Here is a 21,032-nt window from a genome sequence, read left to right as displayed (position 1 = left end):
TTGTGCAAATTTTAGAGTGTTGGAGGAAATTTTCAATTTTTGTTCGAAATTCTTGAGTGAGAGACAATTGATAATATAAGGGACTACGGTAGATATTCTTTTAGTTTAGATAGGAACCAGTCAGCGCCTCACACTTTCAGGGAACAATTTAGCTACTATGGATGAGAATTAGAGTGATGAGGGTGTGATTATCAACTCCATATTTACATATGACGGGTAGCGAGGACAACCACACAACTATGCTAATGCCCGGAAGGAGGACAAACTTAACCCTCCATCATATCTTACATTTCTTATGAAATAGTTTTTTTATAAGAAAATGTTATTTTTTAGTAAATTAGTACAAATTATCCCTCCTCATAGTTCGAACATTGACCCTTCACCTGCAATTACCCTTAGCTCAACCATGTGAGCTACCCACCCCATCCCTTCTTATTAGATAGTGAATGAGTACTTCAGTCCTAGAGGGAGATGGGAGACGGAGAAAAATAACCCATCTTCAAGTAAATTAATACAGGTTTCATTGAGAGTTGAGACCCATTTCTAGGATTTAGGCCATATTTTTTATGGACAAAATCTTCCCGATCCACAGATGAGGCCATTGATAGAGGATTGCTTGTTTACTTGTTCTGAAGAGAAAGTTTATATATAGACGTGTCTGATTTCCTACAACATCTAGAGACTTCTATACAACATTGGTGAGTACAAATTTTGCAATGATTGACTTATATTAGAATTTGGATTATGTATAACTCTACATCAAAATAAGACTTAACAGCTCATTACTTTCCGGGTCACTTCTTGTCCTGGGAACGAACATTTTATAATGATAAGTTGATAAATGAGAAATCAACAAAATAATGGGTCAGTTGAGAAATATTTTTGGCACAGAGAAAGAAAAGAAAATATTTTTAGAGAGAATACGATTGAAAGTGTAAAGGGCAATATGAAGATAATATTATAGGAGCTGGGAAAGCAAAACATAAATACCTTGGTTTAGCAGGGCACTCTGGTTCTGCAACAAATACATTAGAAATACATGTTTTAGACACCAAACAAGTTGTGCAAAGGAAATACATGAATTGGAAATCACTAGTGGATATGGTAGAATAGCCTACATGCTAATCCTTAATGGCAGGCCTATGGATTTCCATATAATCAACAAACTCATCTACATATTTCTGGTGCAGCCCTTTGTCCCCAACTATCTTACTCATCTCCTCTGCTTGACTTCTGTAAGTTTCACCTTCTTCTTCCAACATCACTGATCTCAAAGCCTTGGCCACTGCATCCCTAGTGAAGTTCCCAACATGATCATTTCTAGATACTTTTACCCCCACCTTCTTCTCTTCCATAAGCTTAGCAACTAACACTTGTTCATTATGGAAGGGCAACATAATAAGTGGACACCCAACTTGAAGAGCCTCTATAACTGAACTCCAACCACTGTGAGTCAAGAATCCCCCAACAGACTTGTGAGCTAATATCCTCATCTGTGGTGCCCATGTTCTCCACACCATTCCCCTTTTATTTGATTGGCTCTCAATCCAATCCTGTGACTCAGCTGAGTCACTATTTTGCTTCTTTAAAACCCAGAAAAAGGGGAAACCAGATAGTTCTAATCCCATAGGCCATAGCTAACTCAGTAAATTCTTCATTACTTAGAGTCACCTCACTTCCAAATGCTACATATATCACTGATCCTTTCTCATGTTTATCTAACCAATTAACAATCGTATCCCAGTTGTCATCAGTGCTTTCTTCACTGAACTCTAGCGAGGGCGGCAATAACCCGAATGGGATCACCGGTTTCATGAAGTTACTTTCAATTGATTTCAGAGTCTCACCTTCAATCTCCATGCAGCTTCTTGCAGCAAACACTTGAGCACCAAAAAAGGTTTCTTGGGCTCGGAATATATCTGAAACCATAGAATCATTTTGTTCAAGGAGCACAAAGTCAGTGGCAATTGCAGTTTTGTGCTTAGAAGGTTCAAGATGTGCTTTCACCAAATCCAAAACAGAAGATATACCAAATGCAGAAAAAATAGATAAATAGATGCACATAATGCCTAGCTTAGAGGATATTGGGGGTAACCAGTAAGGTGCAAAGTCGTATAAGATCCAATCAGGTGTGGATCCTTCTAGAAACCTAGTCAAAGGTTCTTCAAGACCATCAAAAGCCTTCTTGAGATATGGAACAAGGTGCTCTGGAAGGTCCATGGTGGCCTCTGCATTTTCAGGGAGTTTGTCAACATGGGGTAGTGGGAGCTCTATTAAATCCACAAAAGGTTGTAAATTTGCAGGTACTTTAGGGAGGCGTTGAATGTTCCTAGGAGTGGAAATGAAAGAAATTTTGTGACCCTTTTGAGCAATGAGTTTTGCTAGCTCAAAGAATGGGACTATGTGACCATAGGCTAGCCATGGAAACACAGCAATGTGAAGCTTCTTATTATGCTGCTGATTTGCCATGGTTTGTAGTGGTCTTTAAGTTGTGGTTTTGTGACTTGTGTATGATGTATATATAGTGAGAGGTTGGAATGGAGCAATTATTGCTATCCCCTGCGCTAGTTAAGAAAATCATTCTCAGGATTTGATTATTTCTGTTAGAATATGTGGTTCTCATTCCACATCTAAATATCTAATTCTTATGAATGTGACACCGTCCAATAATTCATACTCCCATCAAACTTGTGGCCTATGGTAATTCACTAATTCATTGGTTTGTCAAAGTTTTCACCTCCCTCTACAAAAATAACGTTATTTAGTGGGGTTTTTTTTTTTGCATTTAGTGGGAGTTTCCAACCCCCGCGAGTTACTTAGCGGGGGTTTTGAAAAATCCCGAAGTTACACTCGCCACAAATCATTAACGGCGTTTTTTCAGCAAACCCTGGTACATGCATATACATTTAGCGGCGGTTTTAAACCTCCCTTATCTGCAAGATTTTTTTAACGGGAGTTTTCAATCCCCCTTAAATGCAAGAGATTATTTACAGCTTTAAACCTCCCTTGGCTACTAGAGTTTTTTCTAGGGACATTTTTAACCTCATTTAATTGTTGAGTTTACTTATTAACCATTTAAAGAGGTTTTCTAAACATCCTAACTAGTCTTCATTTTTTCAGAAGTTAAGAATAAGTAAACAAAAAAGTCTGGTATATTGGTGAAACAATAGTACAAGCAGAATAAATTGCAAAGGAAATTCAGTAGAGGCAGACCTCTGGAACGTAAAGCATCAAAAATTTGTTGGCGCATACTGATAATACGATCAGCCATTCCCTTCAACTCAATAATCCACTCATTGTACAAATCCCTGACAAAGAAGCAAAACAGTTGAGAAACTTTAACAAAGGCTCAAAGAGGATAATATCACCTAGCAAAAGATTATATAGTAGCATCTCCTGGCAGTTAAATATATACCCTTAAGGCTCAGTTAAATATATGAACTCAACCAGTAAAATCATCTCAGTTAAGGACAATGTTCACTCACAGTTAGAGGTATAAAACATATTTGAAGTATGACATCTAAATATCACAGCAATGACAACCACAAAATCCATCACCACTTGACATGCCATTTCAAGACTGGCATTGATCACAAAAATAAACACACACACACACAAGGAGAACGGACAATGATAATCATTAGCAAATCATTCTTTGCCTAGTTTTACTCAGAGAGAGTCTTGGCTCATTACCGGTCCTTGAGAATCGTGGCTACAATGGATGCACCATGAAGGGGAGGATTTGAGTACATGGGCCTGATGACAAGTTTCAGTTGACTCTCAACCAAACTTGCAACATCAGCTGACTTGCAGACCTCGGCGATTTTTTTTTGATGAAAAAAAAAGGAAAAAGATAAGGGCAACATATAAAAAAAGAACAAGAAACTTTTGTCAACCTGTTCTATTAAAAAACTAACATAAAAGTTACACCAATGGTACTAAAAGGACCCAAAGACTCAAAAGGCAGTCAAGGAAAAATATCAGATTAAATGGAACACAACGTGCATGATTCACTAATCACAACTAATGAAAAATTCCAAGTTTTTTTCCATTTAATGCTTTGAAATTCTTACAATGCTTAAGGCACCAACACGTTCTCCATAAAGACCCATGTTCTTTGCATAACTCTGGGCTGCCTGCAGCAATTCACCCCCATCAGCAACAAATGAACGAACAGATTGTGCATCTGCATCTAGACTTCTACTAGCAAAACCCTATTGAACAAAATATGTATAGTTTAAAAAAAAGTGTTTCATAAAACAATAAGCATTTAAGACTAGTAGAGATGAATTCTTGAGTAGACATGATCCATTGTATACTTCTAAGAAAAGGAAGTTGGGAAGCCATGCAGTTGGTAAAAAAGCCTTTGATCTTACTACAAATCTCAAAGGTAAAAAACAGGAAGCAAGCAGTTGGTTGTATGCCAGAAAGCTTGCTTGATAAGCACTGTCAAAGAAAGGTAATAAAGCCTTTGATCTTATCAGCTACCTAATCTGCTCCCATTGCTCAAGGGTTGGATCAACACCAGTAGGGTTATGAGCGCATGCATGTGGCAAAACAATGGATCCAGATGGGGCAGAACCAAGATCTTCTAGAAGCCCTGTCAGGAACATGGAGAAAAGTATCATAAAATGAAACCTGTTGAAGTTATTGAATTATGACCATGATGCATATGAATTTGGATACATATTAGAAAATAAGGAACAATCACTTCACAGCTTGATGCAATAATGTCTAACCTTGAAAGTCAAGCCCTCATGTTGCTGGAGCATAGTAGCGATATGTTTTGACAGTTAACCCTGCCAAGGTGAAAACCTTTGTGTGATTGCCCCAAGTTGATTTTGGCAAGTATATAATCCGCTGAAAAAGACAAAGGCAGTTAGACATGGAAAACTGGGACGGAATACATTAATGAGTTCAAAAGGACAAAAAGTTTCAGGACAGAACACTTTACTTCGTGATAGTGTTTAGCCAAAAATTCACCCCCAACTCTTAATGAACCAGTACCAGACAAGCACTGAACAATGGTAATCATGTTCTCTTGAATAGCAGGGCTATATCCAAAAATGTTCACTAATAAGCAGTCAGACATTACAAACAAGAAATTACTGATTGAACAAAACCTACTTCTAACAAGAACAAGAAAAGCTCATGTAATAACACTTTGTTTCTATTACTAACCTGTCAGCACCGAAAATAAGCTTAGCACTCAATTTGTTAAAATCAGCAAGCCCCACAATTGGAAGATACTCCTTGTTGCGTGACCTGAAAACAACTCGAAAGGTAAAAACATCATCAAATATAGAATATAACTTCGTCAGAAATGAGAAGAAACAAAGTAAAGTCAGGTACTAACGGGTCATTCACGATTAGGTGTTGAGCTTTCCTGACCACATTCAAAACAAGAGGTTTTCCTTCCTGGTACAGACAGACATGCTACAGTATTAGTAAAACTGAGATTGAATGAATGTGATTGTTAGCTACAGGTAATTATTCATTATTCATTAACATGAATTTCGATTATTTTCAATGGCCAAGTTAAATGCAAGGAAAGGATCACGAATCATGATTATAAAAGGCATGGAAACATAGTTTACTATCCTGTCTCAAATGACTAAGAACTACAATTGCAACCAAACCAAATAGCCGAGTCACTCACCTCAGTTCGGTAAGCGCCAGCACCCAAGTTGAGCTTAACAGGGCTAGGATCTTTGTTGAAAGCGACAGTCACCTATTTTACAAACGCAATGTAAGTAATAGAAACAAAGTCAAGAAGGAAAAAAAAAGTAGTTAAGATTAAGATACAAATTAGCAATAGAGCTATAACAAAATACACAAATCAGTAACAAATGTTTAGATTAAAGGAAGGTCGAGTGTGCTTCAGATTAAACAATAGAGCTATAACAAAACGTAATGCAAGTAAACATATCAAGCTAGTCATCATCAATCCAAGTGTGAATGCCAAGTGTAAAAGAACCAATGAGAAAGCAACAAGCATGAGTTGTAATGGTTGAAAAGAAAAACATGGTAATTCTTTTGTGGACACCTACTTCTTTCACAAAAGAATTATCATGTTTTTCTTTTCAACCATTACAACTCATGCTTGTTGCTTTCTCATTGGTTCTTTTACACTTGGCATTCACACTTGGATTGATGCTATAAATATGCCATAGAAAGCAACGTGAATTGCAACTCACAACACAGAGAGAAAAACATTGAAGCTCATACTCACATTTCCATTTGTTTCTTTGACTGGTTTATTTTGGTGAGAATTCTTGTTCCATTTGAGAGAGTAGTTTTAGTGCAAAATATTGCTTTGTCCTCATTTCTATAAGAGGACTTATTGTACTCTCCATTTTTCATAGTGGAACTTTGCTCTTGATCGCCCGTGATTTTTACCTCTCACATTGAGAGGGTTCTCCACGTAAATCTTGTGTGTTCATTTTCTTGCTATCCTATTTACTTCTCTTAAATTCTCAATTATCACGATCCTGTGCTTCCATCTTGCGTTAATACCCCAACAATTTCATACTTCTTATTTTTTATCATCTCATTTTCATTCATTTTTTTTTATATTTTTTTCATATTAATTACTTATCATATCTGTCGTTTCTCTTTCGTTCCTTCCTTTCTCTTCAAAATCAAGTATAACATAATACATATATTTATTCAATCATTCTCACTCCATGTGAAACACGTACTGCTTGATTTCCGCCAAAATGAGTTATATTATACGAAACATGGTTAATTATTGGGTTTCGTTGGCTTTTATTGGTACCGAATAGCATCTTTTATAAATAAATAACTGGAACCTGAGAAGGGAGTGGCTACCTACTGAAGTGGCTAGCTGGATATATTAATAAATTAAACAATTCTATTTTTTAAGAGTTTTGATTCATGTTTAGTTGTCTACTCTCATCTCTTTTACTCTTATAAGGATTAATGATCAAATTAGTCTCTGTGTTTATCACCTCATTTGATTTTCGTCCCTAGTCAGTGAATAGTTGGCGATATAACCCTATGTTTGCACCATGTCTGGTTTTGGTCCTTGCTGGAAGGTGGAACTCAAGCGAGCATGCCCAATGGCATGCCAGAGGTGATGTGACATTATTCACGTCATTTTTAATTTAAATAATTTTCCACCTGTGTTAAAAATATATTTAAATTTAAATTAATAATAAAAAAGTTACACAAAATTAGTAATCCCCGAGAATTAAAATCGAATTGAAACTAAACCAGATTGTTGTCCATTCACCAAGAAAACCAAATTGTTGTCCACCAAAATTAGTTCATTTTCAGGGGAGGGAACATCGTTTCTAAACTCATCTAAACGGTTCTCCCTAAATTATGCACCACTTTTATAGTGTTCTAATTTTACACCACTTGTTTTGATCCGTTATAGTAGGTCAACCCATCTTTTTTTTTAAATATCATTAAAAATTTGTTATATGTTATTTTAAAAAAAATTGATGTATTGACCTGTTATAGCAGGTGAATGCAAATGGTGTAAAGTTGCACCACTTAAAAAGTGGTGCACACTAGGGGCCACCAGCATCGGTCACGACACAACACTAATTTTGGCCAGTTTGTGCGTCGGAAAAGCCGACGCAAGGAAAGTAAAAAAAAAACAATTTTGTTTAGCGTCAGCGTAGCTCACCCGAATTTGTGTCGGTTAAGTAGTATTTAAAGTCAGCTCCGACAAACGCTAAATTTTCCGCCCACCATAGCGTCCAACCGTAGACAAATAGCGACATCTTGAAGCCGACTCTACATCCTTAGCGTCGTCTATAACAAGAAGTGTTCGTCGTGGGCATCACCTTCCAATGCTAATGATCGCGTACGACTCATTTCGTGGGCGTGAAAGTCATTTTCAACCTTTCTCCGCCCTTCTCCCCGCTCCGTCGGTCCCCCCTCCACCCATTGCCCCTAACCTTCTTTTTTCGTCCTATGGTCCTCATCTTGTCGCCGCCCCTCTTCCACACCTTTATCCGACGTTCCACGGCTCTCACCGTCCTCCGCCACTCTCACCCTGACCCACACTCTCGTTCACCGCCTCTCACCCTCCTCTGACGCTATGAGTCGTCGCCCTTCCTTCTTCTGCGCTTTTATCTCCCTCACCCATTCTCTCGGTTCTTCCCTCATCCTTCGCCACCCTCATCCTCTCTATCTCTCTAGCCTCCCCATCCACCTATATCTCACTGCCGCCTCAGCCGCTCCGTCACGAGTTGAACCCCTACATGTCGCTCTGCCACGAGCTACACACTACAATAGAAATGAGGACTAGCGGCGGTTAAAATTGGTATTTAGCGGCAGTTTCAACCGCCTTTAAGGGTGACTAGCGGCGGCTGGACGTGCGCCAGGGAATTTGCAACCGCCAAACATCTTGTCGTCAGTTATAACCAACCGCCACGAGTTTTTGTTTATGACTAAGGGTGCTTGTAACCACCAATAGTCTATTCTCATTTTTTTTTCTGGATGACTAATGGCAGTTTGAACAACCGCTAATCTTTTTTTCGAAGGGAGAAAATATATATAATGATAATGAGGAAACTGATAAGATGTACACCCAAACAACCTCAACACGGTATAAAAACCCACACGGTCAAGGCTGACCACCCCAAAGAACAACCGCTAATCTACTCTCATTTTTATTTTATTTTTTTACTAAAGGAAGTTTTAACCATCGCTGGGCCAATATTTTTTTTATTTGTCTACTAATTGTCACTCATAAACTAATTTAAGTATATATAGGGGCGTATCAAGTGAGAGCAATATTTATTGTGAGAGATGAGATCATCGCATTGTGACCATTAAAATTTAAATTTAACATGTCTGGTCAAGATTATAAAAATAAGATCACATGATTTTTTAAAAAGAGTGGGCTATGAGTTGGGTTAGAGCCTTTGCAAGTCAGGTTTTAGTTTAAAAAATATAATTGATTGTTTGAATTGTATGAATGCAAAAATTACATGTATTTTTTATGGGATAGTTTTTTATGTAGTCACAATCCATGTGCAGCTCTAATAGAACCTGAGTTTTGGATCAGTGATGTGAACTGAAGATGTTTAGTTCTACGAAATGGAGGAGCGTGAAAAACAACTAAAATTTATGATTAGAATCTTAGTTCTCTCAATAAATACCAAATCAAAAATTTTGAACATAAATAATTGATATTAGGCTAGTTGAACTTTTAGTCTCCACTTTACGCAATTGTAAATACGAGGTCCCTAAATTTTGAAAATCTCAGTTATGATTCCCACATTTACTGTCGTTCGCAGTTTTTTTCATGTCATCTCAATTCCGTATGTTAAACTTATAATGCGTTGGTACTTGGTAAGTGGGTTGGACGCTAGAATGGATGATGATATTCCATCCCAATTGGTGAGAGACTAGAATCAAAGCTTACTTGTTTTACGAATAATTGTTTGTTAACAATTCAAATCCACCTTCACCTTAATGATATATGATGGGAGGAGAGATAAATGAGTGATATGATATTATATGTGATGTGACAGAAAATGCAAAGAGAGATAAGAAGAGAAAAGAGTGAAAATGAAATGTAAGAGAAACTAGAGTGTGAATGAATCATTTCTGCTTATTTTACTGGGACAAAAAACATAATTAACCAAATACTTTTTTCTTCATAATTAATCCAATATTTTTTTCACCACTTTATTCCAATCATTTTTCTCTTATTTTCTCCCTTAAACCAAACAAATCACATAAGAGAGACCTCACTCATAAGAGTATCTTCAATGCATAGTTGCTAGTTGATTTGCTTAAACACTATTCTGGTGGACCCAATGTTATTAAACTCGGCCCGGTGATCGACTCGGTCAGGGCACTGAGTCAGTGGGTCATTGGTCGAACCACTAGGTCATTGGTTCGAATGCTTGACTCGGTGTATATTAAAAAATATAAAATAGTTCAATACAATATAAAGTTAATATATAAATATAGGCTTAATAGCTCTTTTGGTCCCTCACTTTTCACGATTTTGTACTTATGGTCCCTCCATAAAAAATTATCAAAATTAGTCCCTCACATTTACACACTTTTGCCGTTTTAGTCTCAAATAGGGATAATATTTGCAAAAAATTAAGCAATGTGGAGGACCAAAAGTGTTAATTTTTTTTATTGAGGACCAAAAGTGCAAAAATGTGATAAGTGAGGGACCAAAAGAACTATTAAGCCATATAAATAATAAAAAAGGTTTCAAAACATTAGTAAATTACATATTAGATACACTTCTGTTAAAAAAAAAGTGACTCGTCGGTTCTACAAAAAATCGGCTGAGTCACCGGTTTTCCAGCTAAACAGGTCGGGCCATTCTGGTTCAGTCCGGTTTGATTACATGGCCGATCCGATTGTCAGCTCGAACCGGACTAGTCACCGGTTCACGGTGAAACCGGTCAGACCGACCGGTCTGGTCCGAATTTAATAATACTGGGTGGACCCAAACTGCCACATAGAATTTAAGCAACCCAGAATTCGCTCCAATTATAGTTGTTTTTTTTTTTTACTTTTGGTTGGGTCCCATTATACCTCATATATTTATATTATTTCAAGGTTATGACACTGTTCAAGTTAATGAATGAAAGAGAAAATATAATTTTTTAGCAAAAAAAGTAAGAAGAAAACATTGCTAAAATTTAAGCAACCAGAACTGTCATGTCAAGTTATTCCAATAGTACTTCAAAATAAGGAATGTTGCTTAAATACTCCAATTGTATTAAGCAACTCGATTGGGGAGGCTCTAACTTTTGTTTTTTTGATAGGTAAATGTTTTTTGAACTCTTGATAGACAAATGTTAGTTGTTAGTAATGTTAGTAAATTAATCTTCATCATGGTTCAAACCTTTGCTCATTTTTCCTTCATCCCACCGAACTCTTATGTATTTAACTCGAGCTCTAACTAATCTTGTCTTCCATTATATAGGGAAAGAGAAAAGAAAAAAAAATGGCATACATGAAGAGTTATGCAAAGATGGATCCAAGTGGAAAAATGTGGGAAAACCAGTCGTCCCTTCCGTTGGACACAAAGCAACACACTACGCCACCACACCCTTCCCTCCCCTTCAGTGTACAACACAACAATCAATGTCTCACTCTCACCATTAACTTTGATTCCTCGTCAATTTGTTGTTCACTTTCTATATTTGTTTAATTTTGGTTTTTGTCTGTGACGATAATGTCTTTTCTTCTCATGTTTCAGTTGCTATCATGCTCTTTATCGAAATCAAGAATGGTTTTTTTTTTTCTTATTTGGGGAGAAAACTCCAAACCCTTGTCCAGGTAAATCATAATCACTTCATGGAAAAATTTTTTATATTCAAAATGAACCATTTTCTTAAGATTGTGTTTCAACTTTCAATCCATATTAAAATATGCATTGAATGCTTAGGAAATTTTTTCTTAATGGGTACTTGTTGATTGGTCTTGTAAATGATTTACTTTTCTTGAATTGAGAAGCCTGGAAATGTTATATTGTTCTCTAGAAATAACAGATGCTTTTGATGTTGTGTTCTGTATTGCTCAAATAGATTGAAAGCATTTTCTTTTAATTTAGTTCAGAGGTTTAAGACAGAGAAGAAGATAAAGTAGTGTGGCAGTGAGTGTGCTACCTTTGCCATTCTTTGGTTAATTTGGTTAATAAAGGAAAGCCTTTGTCATCACCCCACTTTGGTGTTTGATAAATAAAGGGATTTTCCTTTGGAAAGAAGGTTCTCCTTCTTGTGAATCCATTAGGATTTAGTTGTGTATCTCTCTTCTCTTACAGTTTGCTGTTAGGATAATATAAATCCTAACACAAGTAATATAATAGGTAAAACTAGAGGAAGAGCTCATGGGTGCAGGACCCCACAAAGAACTGTATATTATTAGCTCAAAAGGAAGATAAGTGTGTGTAGACACATGAGAAGGTAAACTATGAGACTTCCCTAAACATCAGGGAGTACAAAACTCTGATGTTTCATTATTACAATGAGAAATATTACAAGAATGAAGAACACGTTTCAATGTATCTATATGAGGATGTGCCCAAAGATAGGTATTAGTAATGGATGAAAAGGAAAACTATTTATTACCCAAGAATAACAAAGGAACTACAATGGTTATTTGTATTCGGGAGACCAGCACTGTCCCAAATCTATTCCCGTTTCCGGAATATCACTCTAACAAACCTATTACCGCCTTATAAAGGAAACTACTCAGCAGTTACAACAGAATTTCCCCCAAAACTGCCAATAATTGTTACGGGTCTAACTCTATCAATACTCGCCTTTAAAAGATCCACCATGTCCTCAAGGTGGGAAATAGGCAATGCCCCTTGAATGTAGGTTGGCTGCTCCAATTGTCCTGCAGTTTTAATCAGCATCCTTGCACCGTTTCGAGTTTGACTCTGAAAGATATCTCCTGGATCCCACTGTTTGAAGCACAATGAGCATAATCCCATGTGAAAGCAGTGATGTCCACTTCCAGAACATGATAACCAAGTCCTGAAGATCTTTTGTATAGTAGTAGCAATAGCCAACCCTTTACCAAATATCACTTCAAGATTGGGTCCCTGCATCTCAAAGATTAAGCATTTCTCCGCCTCTATTGTGGTCCCTGTCATCTCTTCCTTTGCTTCTACTCGATGGCCTTCTCTTGCTTTCTCCAAGACTTAATTTTTCCTTGGGCTTTCTTCCTCTCCAGAATCTTGAACACATACTGCTATGTCAGGGTCCATTTTTGGTTGGAATTTCTTCAGCAAAGCCTTCACAAACTCCCACCATGTTGCTTTCTGCTTGCTTCTTTTCCAGAAATAGCACCAAACGAAAGCTTCACCTGTCAAAGCCCTCTCAGCCTCCGGGAACTTCTTTTCTTTAGTTATAATATACGATGGCTCAACAAATGAAACAAATGGTTTCCTGCGGGTGATCGGGTTTTCCAGTTTGAAAAAATTAGTTCATCAGGGTAACAACGGGCAGGTTCGGATTTGAAATTTCCGTTTCGTCGAAATCTGAACCCGACCACAATATCATAGTTAACATAAAAAAGGAGTGGCACAGACAAAGATTCTTGGCGTGCAAAATAAGTGAAGCCTATTAGTATTATTTCCCATTAAAAGATTTGATATAATTAGGAGACTGGTATCAATCAAGGGAGGTTCTGTACAGATTCTTTAATTTCTTAATTAGGTTAGTAGCCTCCATAAATTGTAATTACATGTTGTATTTCTACTATCAAGCTATACTATTATAACTTCTCCTACTTTCAAGTGGAAGCGTAAGAGATAGTTAAAGTAGCACTTACTGTGAACGAAGATGGTAGAATTTCATCTTAGATGGTTTAGGCAAGTGTGGAGAAAACCTGTAGAAACACCACCAATAAGGAAAGTAGTCTACATGGAGGATAGTCCACTACTTAGAGCTAGAAGAAGACCAAGAATAACTATAGGTCAAACCATTAAGAGGAATTTGGAATTAAATGACCTGTCATTAGACATTTCATCATTCATGATAGGATATTATGGCGTCTTTGATCTATACAGCTGACCTCACCTAGTGAAAAAAAGGCTTTGGTTGTTGTATTGGGCTCAATAATGTAAGAGGGCAAGATATGTTTTGGTGGATAAGATAAGATGTGTGATCGAAAATTTCCTTTCCACTATGTCTCTGATTTTACTAAATTCCAATATTAATAGGTGTCCGAGAAAATTTAATTTTAAAAGCATGATCTATCAAGAAATTTTACTTTCCTTCTAAGATTTGGGTCGTTTTATCGAATTATGTGCTTGTTCCCTCGTACACAACCACATACATATAATTTTTGTAAGATCATATGCATTGGTATGGAATTGCTGCTATGAAAGTGATAAATATGCCTTTCTTCATCAACCTTTTCCCTTTTGAGCATGTGATGTCAACCAAGTTACTAGAGTAACAAATTAAAAAAAAAAGGATTGGGATATATTTGGATTTATTGTGTCAATGTTAGTTGCTGACTGGATTGCATGCCTTAGTCATATTGCCTTCCGTTTCTATCTCAGTTGCAACATCTCTTGCCAACAATGATACTTGGATATTAGTTGCAATAGTCTTTTCCTTTCCCTGTTCTGCTCTCACTTGTTACTATATTGTACTACGTGTCAAATATGAGGAAGTTTTATATTTTCTTTTCTTTTTCGGGTAACCATTGTGGTGGCCAGTTTTAGTGCAGTTCGAGGGTGGTCCAAGAAGACTATTTTGGATTGTAGTATTTTAATTCAAAATTTTCATATTTAAAAAATAATATTTTAACCAGTAATTGAATTAATTAAAATTTCTGTTATGGCTTTTAGTTATCATAGTATAGTTTAAGTTTGATGTGTAATGAATTTATATGTGTAGATAGATATTTCTGCCGATAAATTGTTTTTTTAATGATGGATATTATTTTCTTATCGTTTAAATGAAATTCTTTACATACTGTTGAAGTTTGAGCTTAATACTTGACAGGGCATTACAGTGTTGTATGATCCATGTAGCCGACTCTACCTAGTGGGGAAAGGTTTGGTTGTTGTATTGAAGTTTGAGTAATTTCTTATTTTGCAAGCTTCAAGAAGCTATAGAGATTTCTTGGAATACATCAATATAGTTTACATTGGCGGATCTTTGAAGGGACTAAGGCAGGCCATGGCCCCTCCAGTTTTTTTCAAAAAATTATTTTATATGTTAGAAATATAAATTACATCCACAAAACCTTAAGCCACTTAAGGCAATGAGTGTGAGCGGCTTAAGGTTTTGTGGTGTGTGGATGTAACTTATATTTCTAACATGGTATCAGAGTCCATTGCTGAATGGCTTCTGATCATAAAAAAAAGATCGGGAAAAAAAATCAAAAAAAGGATAAAGTCATATAGTCCTCTGAGACTCAGGAACCTAACACCTAATGACGTTGCGCAGGAGTTCAAGCCCAGACAAAGCATGCCGTACGGTCTCTAAGACTCAGGAACAGAAGTTGCACACCTAATGGCGTTCCGCTGGAGTACAAGCTCAGGCAAAGATGTAAAAAAAGGTAAGTCGTAAGGCCTCTGAGACTCAAACAAGTAAGTACAAGCCCAGACAAGAAGGAAGAAGAAAATGGAGTCCGCCTTGAAGGGGGAGTATGAGAGAATTACAAGTATGACTAAAAGAAGTCTCACATTGAGTAGATTAACAAGTGTACAATAGTATATAAGTAAAAGGGCATAGTCTGTGACAATGGCACGAATGTTATTTTCAAATTTAGTGGCTAATTTCATAATTATTAATGATTTAACTCAGGATTACTTACAGATTAATTAATGTTTAATTAATGCGTAATTAATGTTTAATTAATGCCTAATTAATGATTAATTCACATTGACAGTTACTATCTCATTCTGCTCATCAATTTGAGAGCTTTTGTTTGTCTCTATTCATTTGGGTTTTAAACAAAGGAAACTTCCCCCTTCTCTCTGACAATGGCATAATGTTAATTTGCAAATTTTAGTGTCTATTTTCATTTGTATTTGTGCTGAATTTAGGGCAAGTGACAGCCAGTTTCATCTATTTGAGAGCTTCTGTTTGTCTCTCTCTGCATTTGGGTTTCATATCTGGAATTAAAAAAAGTACCTCCTCTCAGTGCTAGATAGTCTCTTCCAACTGAAGCGCTATCTTCCTTATATTTTTGCTACTCAGAGGGAGCTACATTTCTGCTTTTCAAGAAAAATGACAATGTTTTTTCTGCGAGGATACTTGCATGCACAGCTGATTCGAATGTTTGATGAGGTAAAAGAATATCTTTCTAGGTGATCTACTTTTCATTCGTGTTAAACTATTTGCCAGGGATCATTCTAGTGTTCCTTTTAGGATCTAATTAGGGATTTGGTTTATTTTAATAAAAGAGGTAAACCAACCCTAACAGTTCCCTTCCTTCCTCTTCAAAATTCTGCCTTTCTTCCCTAATTTTCTTGTGAGGGTGACCTTAAGAGGTCATTGTAGATGGAGTGACTAACAGCTTGTCTCTGACAATGGCATGGATGTTATTTTGCAAATTGTAGTCGCTAATTTCCTAAAAAATCATGCTGAATTCAGGGTCACTGACAGGCAGTTTCTATCTCTACTCATTGTGCTTATTTTGTGTGCTTTTGTGGTTGTCTATGTATTTGGATCTTCAACTAAGGAACTGGCTCCCTTTCCGTTTGTCTCTTGTCTATGTATTTGGATCTTCAACTAAGGAACCGGCTCCCTTTCTGTTTGTCTCATCTCTACTCATTGTGCTTATTTTGTGTGCTTTTGTGGTTGTCTATGTATTTGGATCTTCAACTAAGGAACCGGCTCCCTTTCTGTTTGTCTCTGACAATGACATGGGTGTTACTTTACAAACTTAAGTGGCTAATTTAATAAAAATTCATGCTGAGTCCAGGGTAACTGGCAGGAAGTTTCTATCTCTACTCATTCTGTGCATCTATTTAAAGCTTTTGTTCGACTCTGGGCATTTGGGTTTTAAATCTGGAATTAAAGGTACCACCTCTTGTGCAAGATAGACTCTTCCTACTGAAGCGCTATTGCGCCAATCTTCCTTTTAGTTTTGCTTCTCTACGGAGCTACGTTTCTGCTTTTTATATATGATGACTATGCCAATTCTGAAAGGACTTTTGCAAGGATACCTGATTTCATTGCTTGAGGAGTTAAAAAATTCCTTTCTAGGTGATTTAGTTTTTATCCATGTTTAACTGTTTGCCATGAATCTCCCTAGTATTCAAAATTCTGCCTTTGTTCCCTAATTTTCTTTTGTAAGGACTGAGGATGACCTTGAGTGCTCGTTGTAGATGGAGTGGCTTTACTGTTTTTCTCAGTATCTGAAAATTCAATTACATTTTAATTCGCTTCCTTTGAATTGTTTCAATATATTTTTTCTTTTCAAAACTGGGATCAACATCCAATGCAGAAATTCAAGTGATTTAACTCTGTTTTGCATTTCAGGTAGGTGCACATGAGTTATGAATATACTCTTGTTCTGGTCTAGCGGTTTTCTCCTTATTTTTAGCACTGTTTTGAAAGAATGTTCAGATGTTTGACTGTGTTCTTTTCTTTCCATTACTTGCAGGGGGTAGTTAATGATCAGTTTAGTGCAATCACGTGTCCAAGAAACAACAGGGGTCGAGCTCGAGATCACGCTGTACAGCTGATAGAAAGTTATTTGGCTGATGTTGATGTGATCCTGTCTGAACTTTCTCGCCATGTGTAATGCTTCTGCTTATTTCCTAGTTTTCTATTTTCAAGCTGATTATCTAACTAGTTTTTCTTACTTAGCATTTTTATATCTACAGTGATAATTCACATGTTGACTTCTATATGTTGGGTTCCCTAGCTCGTGAAGTACATGATAAGAGCACAAGGTAATTTGCAATGTCTATCTTACAGATATGCTGGGTATTTAAACAGGCATCCTTATTCAAACACTATGGATCTTGATAATTTTGACTGTAACAGTGAATGCTTTAACAGAATATTGATGAAGCACAATATTCTCTTGTCTCTTTAACTAAAGATGTTTTATTCTTTTTCATTTTTTCCCTTTCAGATTGTCATGATAATTTTGTTAAAAGAAATCTTGACCTAAAAGCTTGAGCTGTTGAACAATGGCCTGAGAATTGTTTTCATAGCCCTAAAAAGATTTTTTTTAATACAAAGCTAAATTATGTAAAAGTCGAACACTGGTTGTGACATTTACTTGAAAGTTCCTGGCTGTGGATGAAAAGGACCCCTCTCCCTCCTCGTGCTCCCTATTATGAAACCCTTAGGCACCACTCTAGTGGTGGGGGCTCCCTTAGGCCCTAGCAGGGTCTAGTAACTGAAAGGAAAAAGAATTCTGTGTGGGAGTAGATACAACTAATGATCCCTGTCTATCCAGTAAATCAACTGATTAGCAACAGCTAATGATTCATGTCCATCTGGGAAAGCATCCCTTTTCCATTTCCATTTTTCTATCAGTTAATCTGCATTTCTGTGTCTTTCTTTGCTACCTATCCACGCCACCCTGTGTCTATTTGCTTCGAGATTATCTCATATCTTTTCACTGTGTAGTTTAATATGGTCATTAACTACTATTGATTGCATTGTGAATATGTATAGAGCGTAGTCCTCTTCCTCGTGCTTTGGACCAGCTATCAAACAAGATATCTTTTAATGCTTTTTCATTTCCGAACACATTATAAACCATTGCATGGTCTCATAAACGGGAAGGTAATCTTAACTTAATTCATTTTATTTTCCAGGAATGCAAAACAGAAACTTAAATACACTAGAAATTTAAAACTATAGCTTCTTTTATACTTTTGTGCAATTCTTTATGGTTATTGATTATCAATTTCGTGTGAGATACCTTTTTAATGTGAATGGGAAATATTTTTGAAAGGCAACCTGATACTTTAAAGCTTCCATCAGGGTGGGGAGGGTTGGACCTATTGTGGGTCTACTGTAAGTAGTTTTACCTTGTATTTTTCAGAGGCTGATTCCTTTACTCAAATCTGTGATTTCTTAGTCATATGGCCATGTCTTGTATGGATTATAAAGAGATTTCTATAATCTTTTATATCTTCATAACTGACTGATGCTCCTCGGTCTAAATGTGCACAGAGACAAAGTAATAGGTTTGGATTTGTTTCTCATTTGGCTCTAGTTGTCAACATTAAAATGCTGCACTTCTGAGTTTATTTATTACAAATGCACAAGTTTGGCGGTGCATGAAATTTATTACAATTACTTTCTATAGTTTTCTATGATATTTATGAGTAATGATATATACACACCTCATTTTTTAAACACTCCATTTTCACCTCTTTTTATTTCTATCTCTCTCATCTTATCATCTATCACATCTCATATTTTCTCTCTCTTACTTTTTCTTTTCTTCCTATCTCTCTCACCATTCCACCTCTCCACCTCAAAAGAGAGGTGTGTATTAAACATTACTCGATATTTATTGCATTTAATTATCCATAATTCCCCTCTGGTATTAATATTATTAAAAACTTGACTTATCTTAAACCACTCGTATGATTTTGGTAAAAACTTTTCTTACCTTGAACCACTTGTATGATTTTGTGTAAGATAACCTATTTGATGAGGTCTATCCTCATGCATAAGCACTCCTGCATAGACACACAGGTTCGCATATCCCAGTCTGAAATTTTCTTGGTTTTATCGCAGAATTTTAGAACTAGGTTATTAACAAGCAAAAATTCAAGATTAAATTGCTTTTTTCTTTCTTTCTTTGAATACAAGCTATCTTCACTCTATAAAAGTATAATTGCTTTTACCTGTGTGTAAGAATGCCTGTTTGTTAATATTAGGGATAAAATCTTCTAAAAACTTAAGCCATGTAAGAGTCTTGTGGAAAAAATCAGTTTTATTTATAGAATGAAGGTGACAGAGTATAAACTCTTGACCAATTGGTCTTAAAGACTTTTATATCATGTCAAGGACTGACTATACTGAAAGTTTAAGCTATTAGATGATGGACCCTGAATGGTTCTTATATCAAATCTAACATATGCAAGAGTCTTTTGTAAGTGTGTACAATGCGTAGATATTTTTTTTATCATGTGCTGAAACTCAACTTCAGTTAGAAGAATGATTGAACTTCTGATCCCTCGATCTTAAAGCCTCTGATATCTTGTCAGAGACCAATTATCCTAAAAGTTTAATTTGTCAGGTAAAGCTTCGTGAATGGTTTTTATATCTAATGTTGGAACAATGTTGAAGCTTGAAATTGTCTGTCTTTATATCCTCTCAATATGATGCAGTACTGGAAAGCAATGTAAATGTGTCTTTTTTCAGTTTTATGAGGATGTTTGTAGTAGCAACCCTTAAGAGAAAGCTTGAGTTAGTTTTGATACTTCTAATGATAACTTGAGAAGTTCCTATGATGCTAAAATCTTATATAGTTACATTGCTTATTTTTCTTATCGATATGAGTTTAAGCTTGACAATACACCTTTTATTATTTCAAGTTATATCTTACTATTTGTAGTTGATGTTACAGCATTGGTGCAGATCATATGAGGCTTGCATGTTTTGATGTCATTGCAGCTTGTGATGAGAGGTGCAAAAGCAGGTACCCTGTCTTAATTGTCCTCTATTCGAACTTTGTCTCTGCACAATTCATTTCTGCTATCTATTATATATAGATGAACCTCAAGTAAATTATCTATACATATATGCAAAATAAAACCTATTATTGTTTATCTATTTGATTGACACACTTGCACTTAAATTCCGAACTTCACATTTTTTGAAATGCTTATTGATTTTATTGTCTTATGTTTTATATAGTTCTGATCTAATTTTTGTTTGTGTACTTTGCTGTTCAGTTTTTCTCACAACCTGACCCTACTGAAAAATGAGTTCGGTTATACTAAGAGGCAGTTGAGCAATTTTGTTCAGGTATATACTACATTACTTATATTTTTGGATGAAGACATGTTCATAGCTGCATTAAACATAGCTTGTTCCTTGTTTTTTTGCGGCTTAGTTGCGAAAACATAGCTGCATTAACCTGTTTTTAGAAATGCACTTGGGGTGCGGACTGTATAAAAAGGAAATAAAAAGAGTAGGAAAGTTAGCTTTTTGGTACTTGAGTTTTCAAAGTTCGCATTGTATACTAATATGTTTGATTATTCTAATTTTTTTACAGTTGGAGAGGGATATTATCAGACTTGAGGAGAGTTCTCAACCACCAAACTAGAGTCTCTGTGCTGTTGACTCCTCCTGTTGCTTGCTAATGTGTTTGTTTCGAACTTCTGAGTTGTTGCTGAACATGTATCTCATTCACCTTTAAAAAGGATGTTCTCTTAAAAACATCATCAGCTTGCCCTTTTTAGTTTCTGTTTTTCCCTTGTATGCGCTTTTGCCAACTTGAAGATTTTATAATAGTTCTCCTTTGGTCGACACTATTGATAATTTGCTTGAGGTTCGTCTATCTTGTATTATGGTTTTTTTAGTTTCCATAAGCTGAAATTCTTGCCAAGACCAATGTTGTTT

General features: G+C 36.1%; 1 protein-coding gene and 1 pseudogene across 5 annotated transcripts; one reads left to right on the top strand and one right to left on the bottom strand.

The window, feature by feature from the left end:
• Positions 1 to 926: 926 nt before the first annotated feature.
• LOC130743530 (aspartate aminotransferase, cytoplasmic-like) lies at positions 927 to 7,108 on the bottom strand (annotated as a pseudogene).
• A 3,820-nt stretch (positions 7,109 to 10,928) lies between these two features.
• On the top strand, positions 10,929 to 20,970 carry LOC130745251 (histidine-containing phosphotransfer protein 3-like). 5 transcript variants are annotated; one of them, XM_057597425.1, is made up of 9 exons: positions 11,211 to 11,295; positions 14,481 to 14,532; positions 14,928 to 15,039; positions 15,684 to 15,773; positions 17,095 to 17,231; positions 17,318 to 17,386; positions 20,035 to 20,106; positions 20,363 to 20,435; positions 20,686 to 20,970. In XM_057597425.1, the coding sequence occupies exons 4-9, from the start codon at positions 15,714 to 15,716 to the stop codon at positions 20,734 to 20,736; spliced, it is 462 nt and encodes a 153-aa protein (XP_057453408.1). In that variant the 5' UTR covers positions 11,211 to 11,295; positions 14,481 to 14,532; positions 14,928 to 15,039; positions 15,684 to 15,713; the 3' UTR covers positions 20,737 to 20,970. The 5 variants fall into 5 exon arrangements, with proteins under 5 accessions (XP_057453405.1, XP_057453408.1, XP_057453410.1 ...); XM_057597427.1 differs by lacking the exon at positions 15,684 to 15,773 and having other exon boundaries at positions 14,928 to 15,144; XM_057597424.1 differs by having other exon boundaries at positions 14,928 to 15,773.
• The last annotated feature ends 62 nt before the right edge of the window (positions 20,971 to 21,032 follow it).

This window comes from Lotus japonicus, chromosome 3, assembly GCF_012489685.1.
Source record: "Lotus japonicus ecotype B-129 chromosome 3, LjGifu_v1.2".
NCBI classification, from domain to species: domain Eukaryota; kingdom Viridiplantae; phylum Streptophyta; class Magnoliopsida; order Fabales; family Fabaceae; genus Lotus; species Lotus japonicus.
Note: the sequence above shows the minus strand (reverse complement) of the source record. Positions and strands in the feature narration are given on the sequence as shown.

Bases quoted from the DNA above. Each gene is read 5' to 3' on its own strand.
- LOC130745251 (XM_057597422.1), top strand. From the start codon at position 10,961: ATGGCATACATGAAGAGTTATGCAAAGATGGATCCAAGTGGAAAAATG. The intron at 17,232-17,317 runs GTAATGCTTCTG...TTATATCTACAG, and splicing joins TCTGAACTTTCTCGCCATGT to TGATAATTCACATGTTGACT. The intron at 20,107-20,362 runs GTACCCTGTCTT...TTTGCTGTTCAG, and splicing joins GATGAGAGGTGCAAAAGCAG to TTTTTCTCACAACCTGACCC.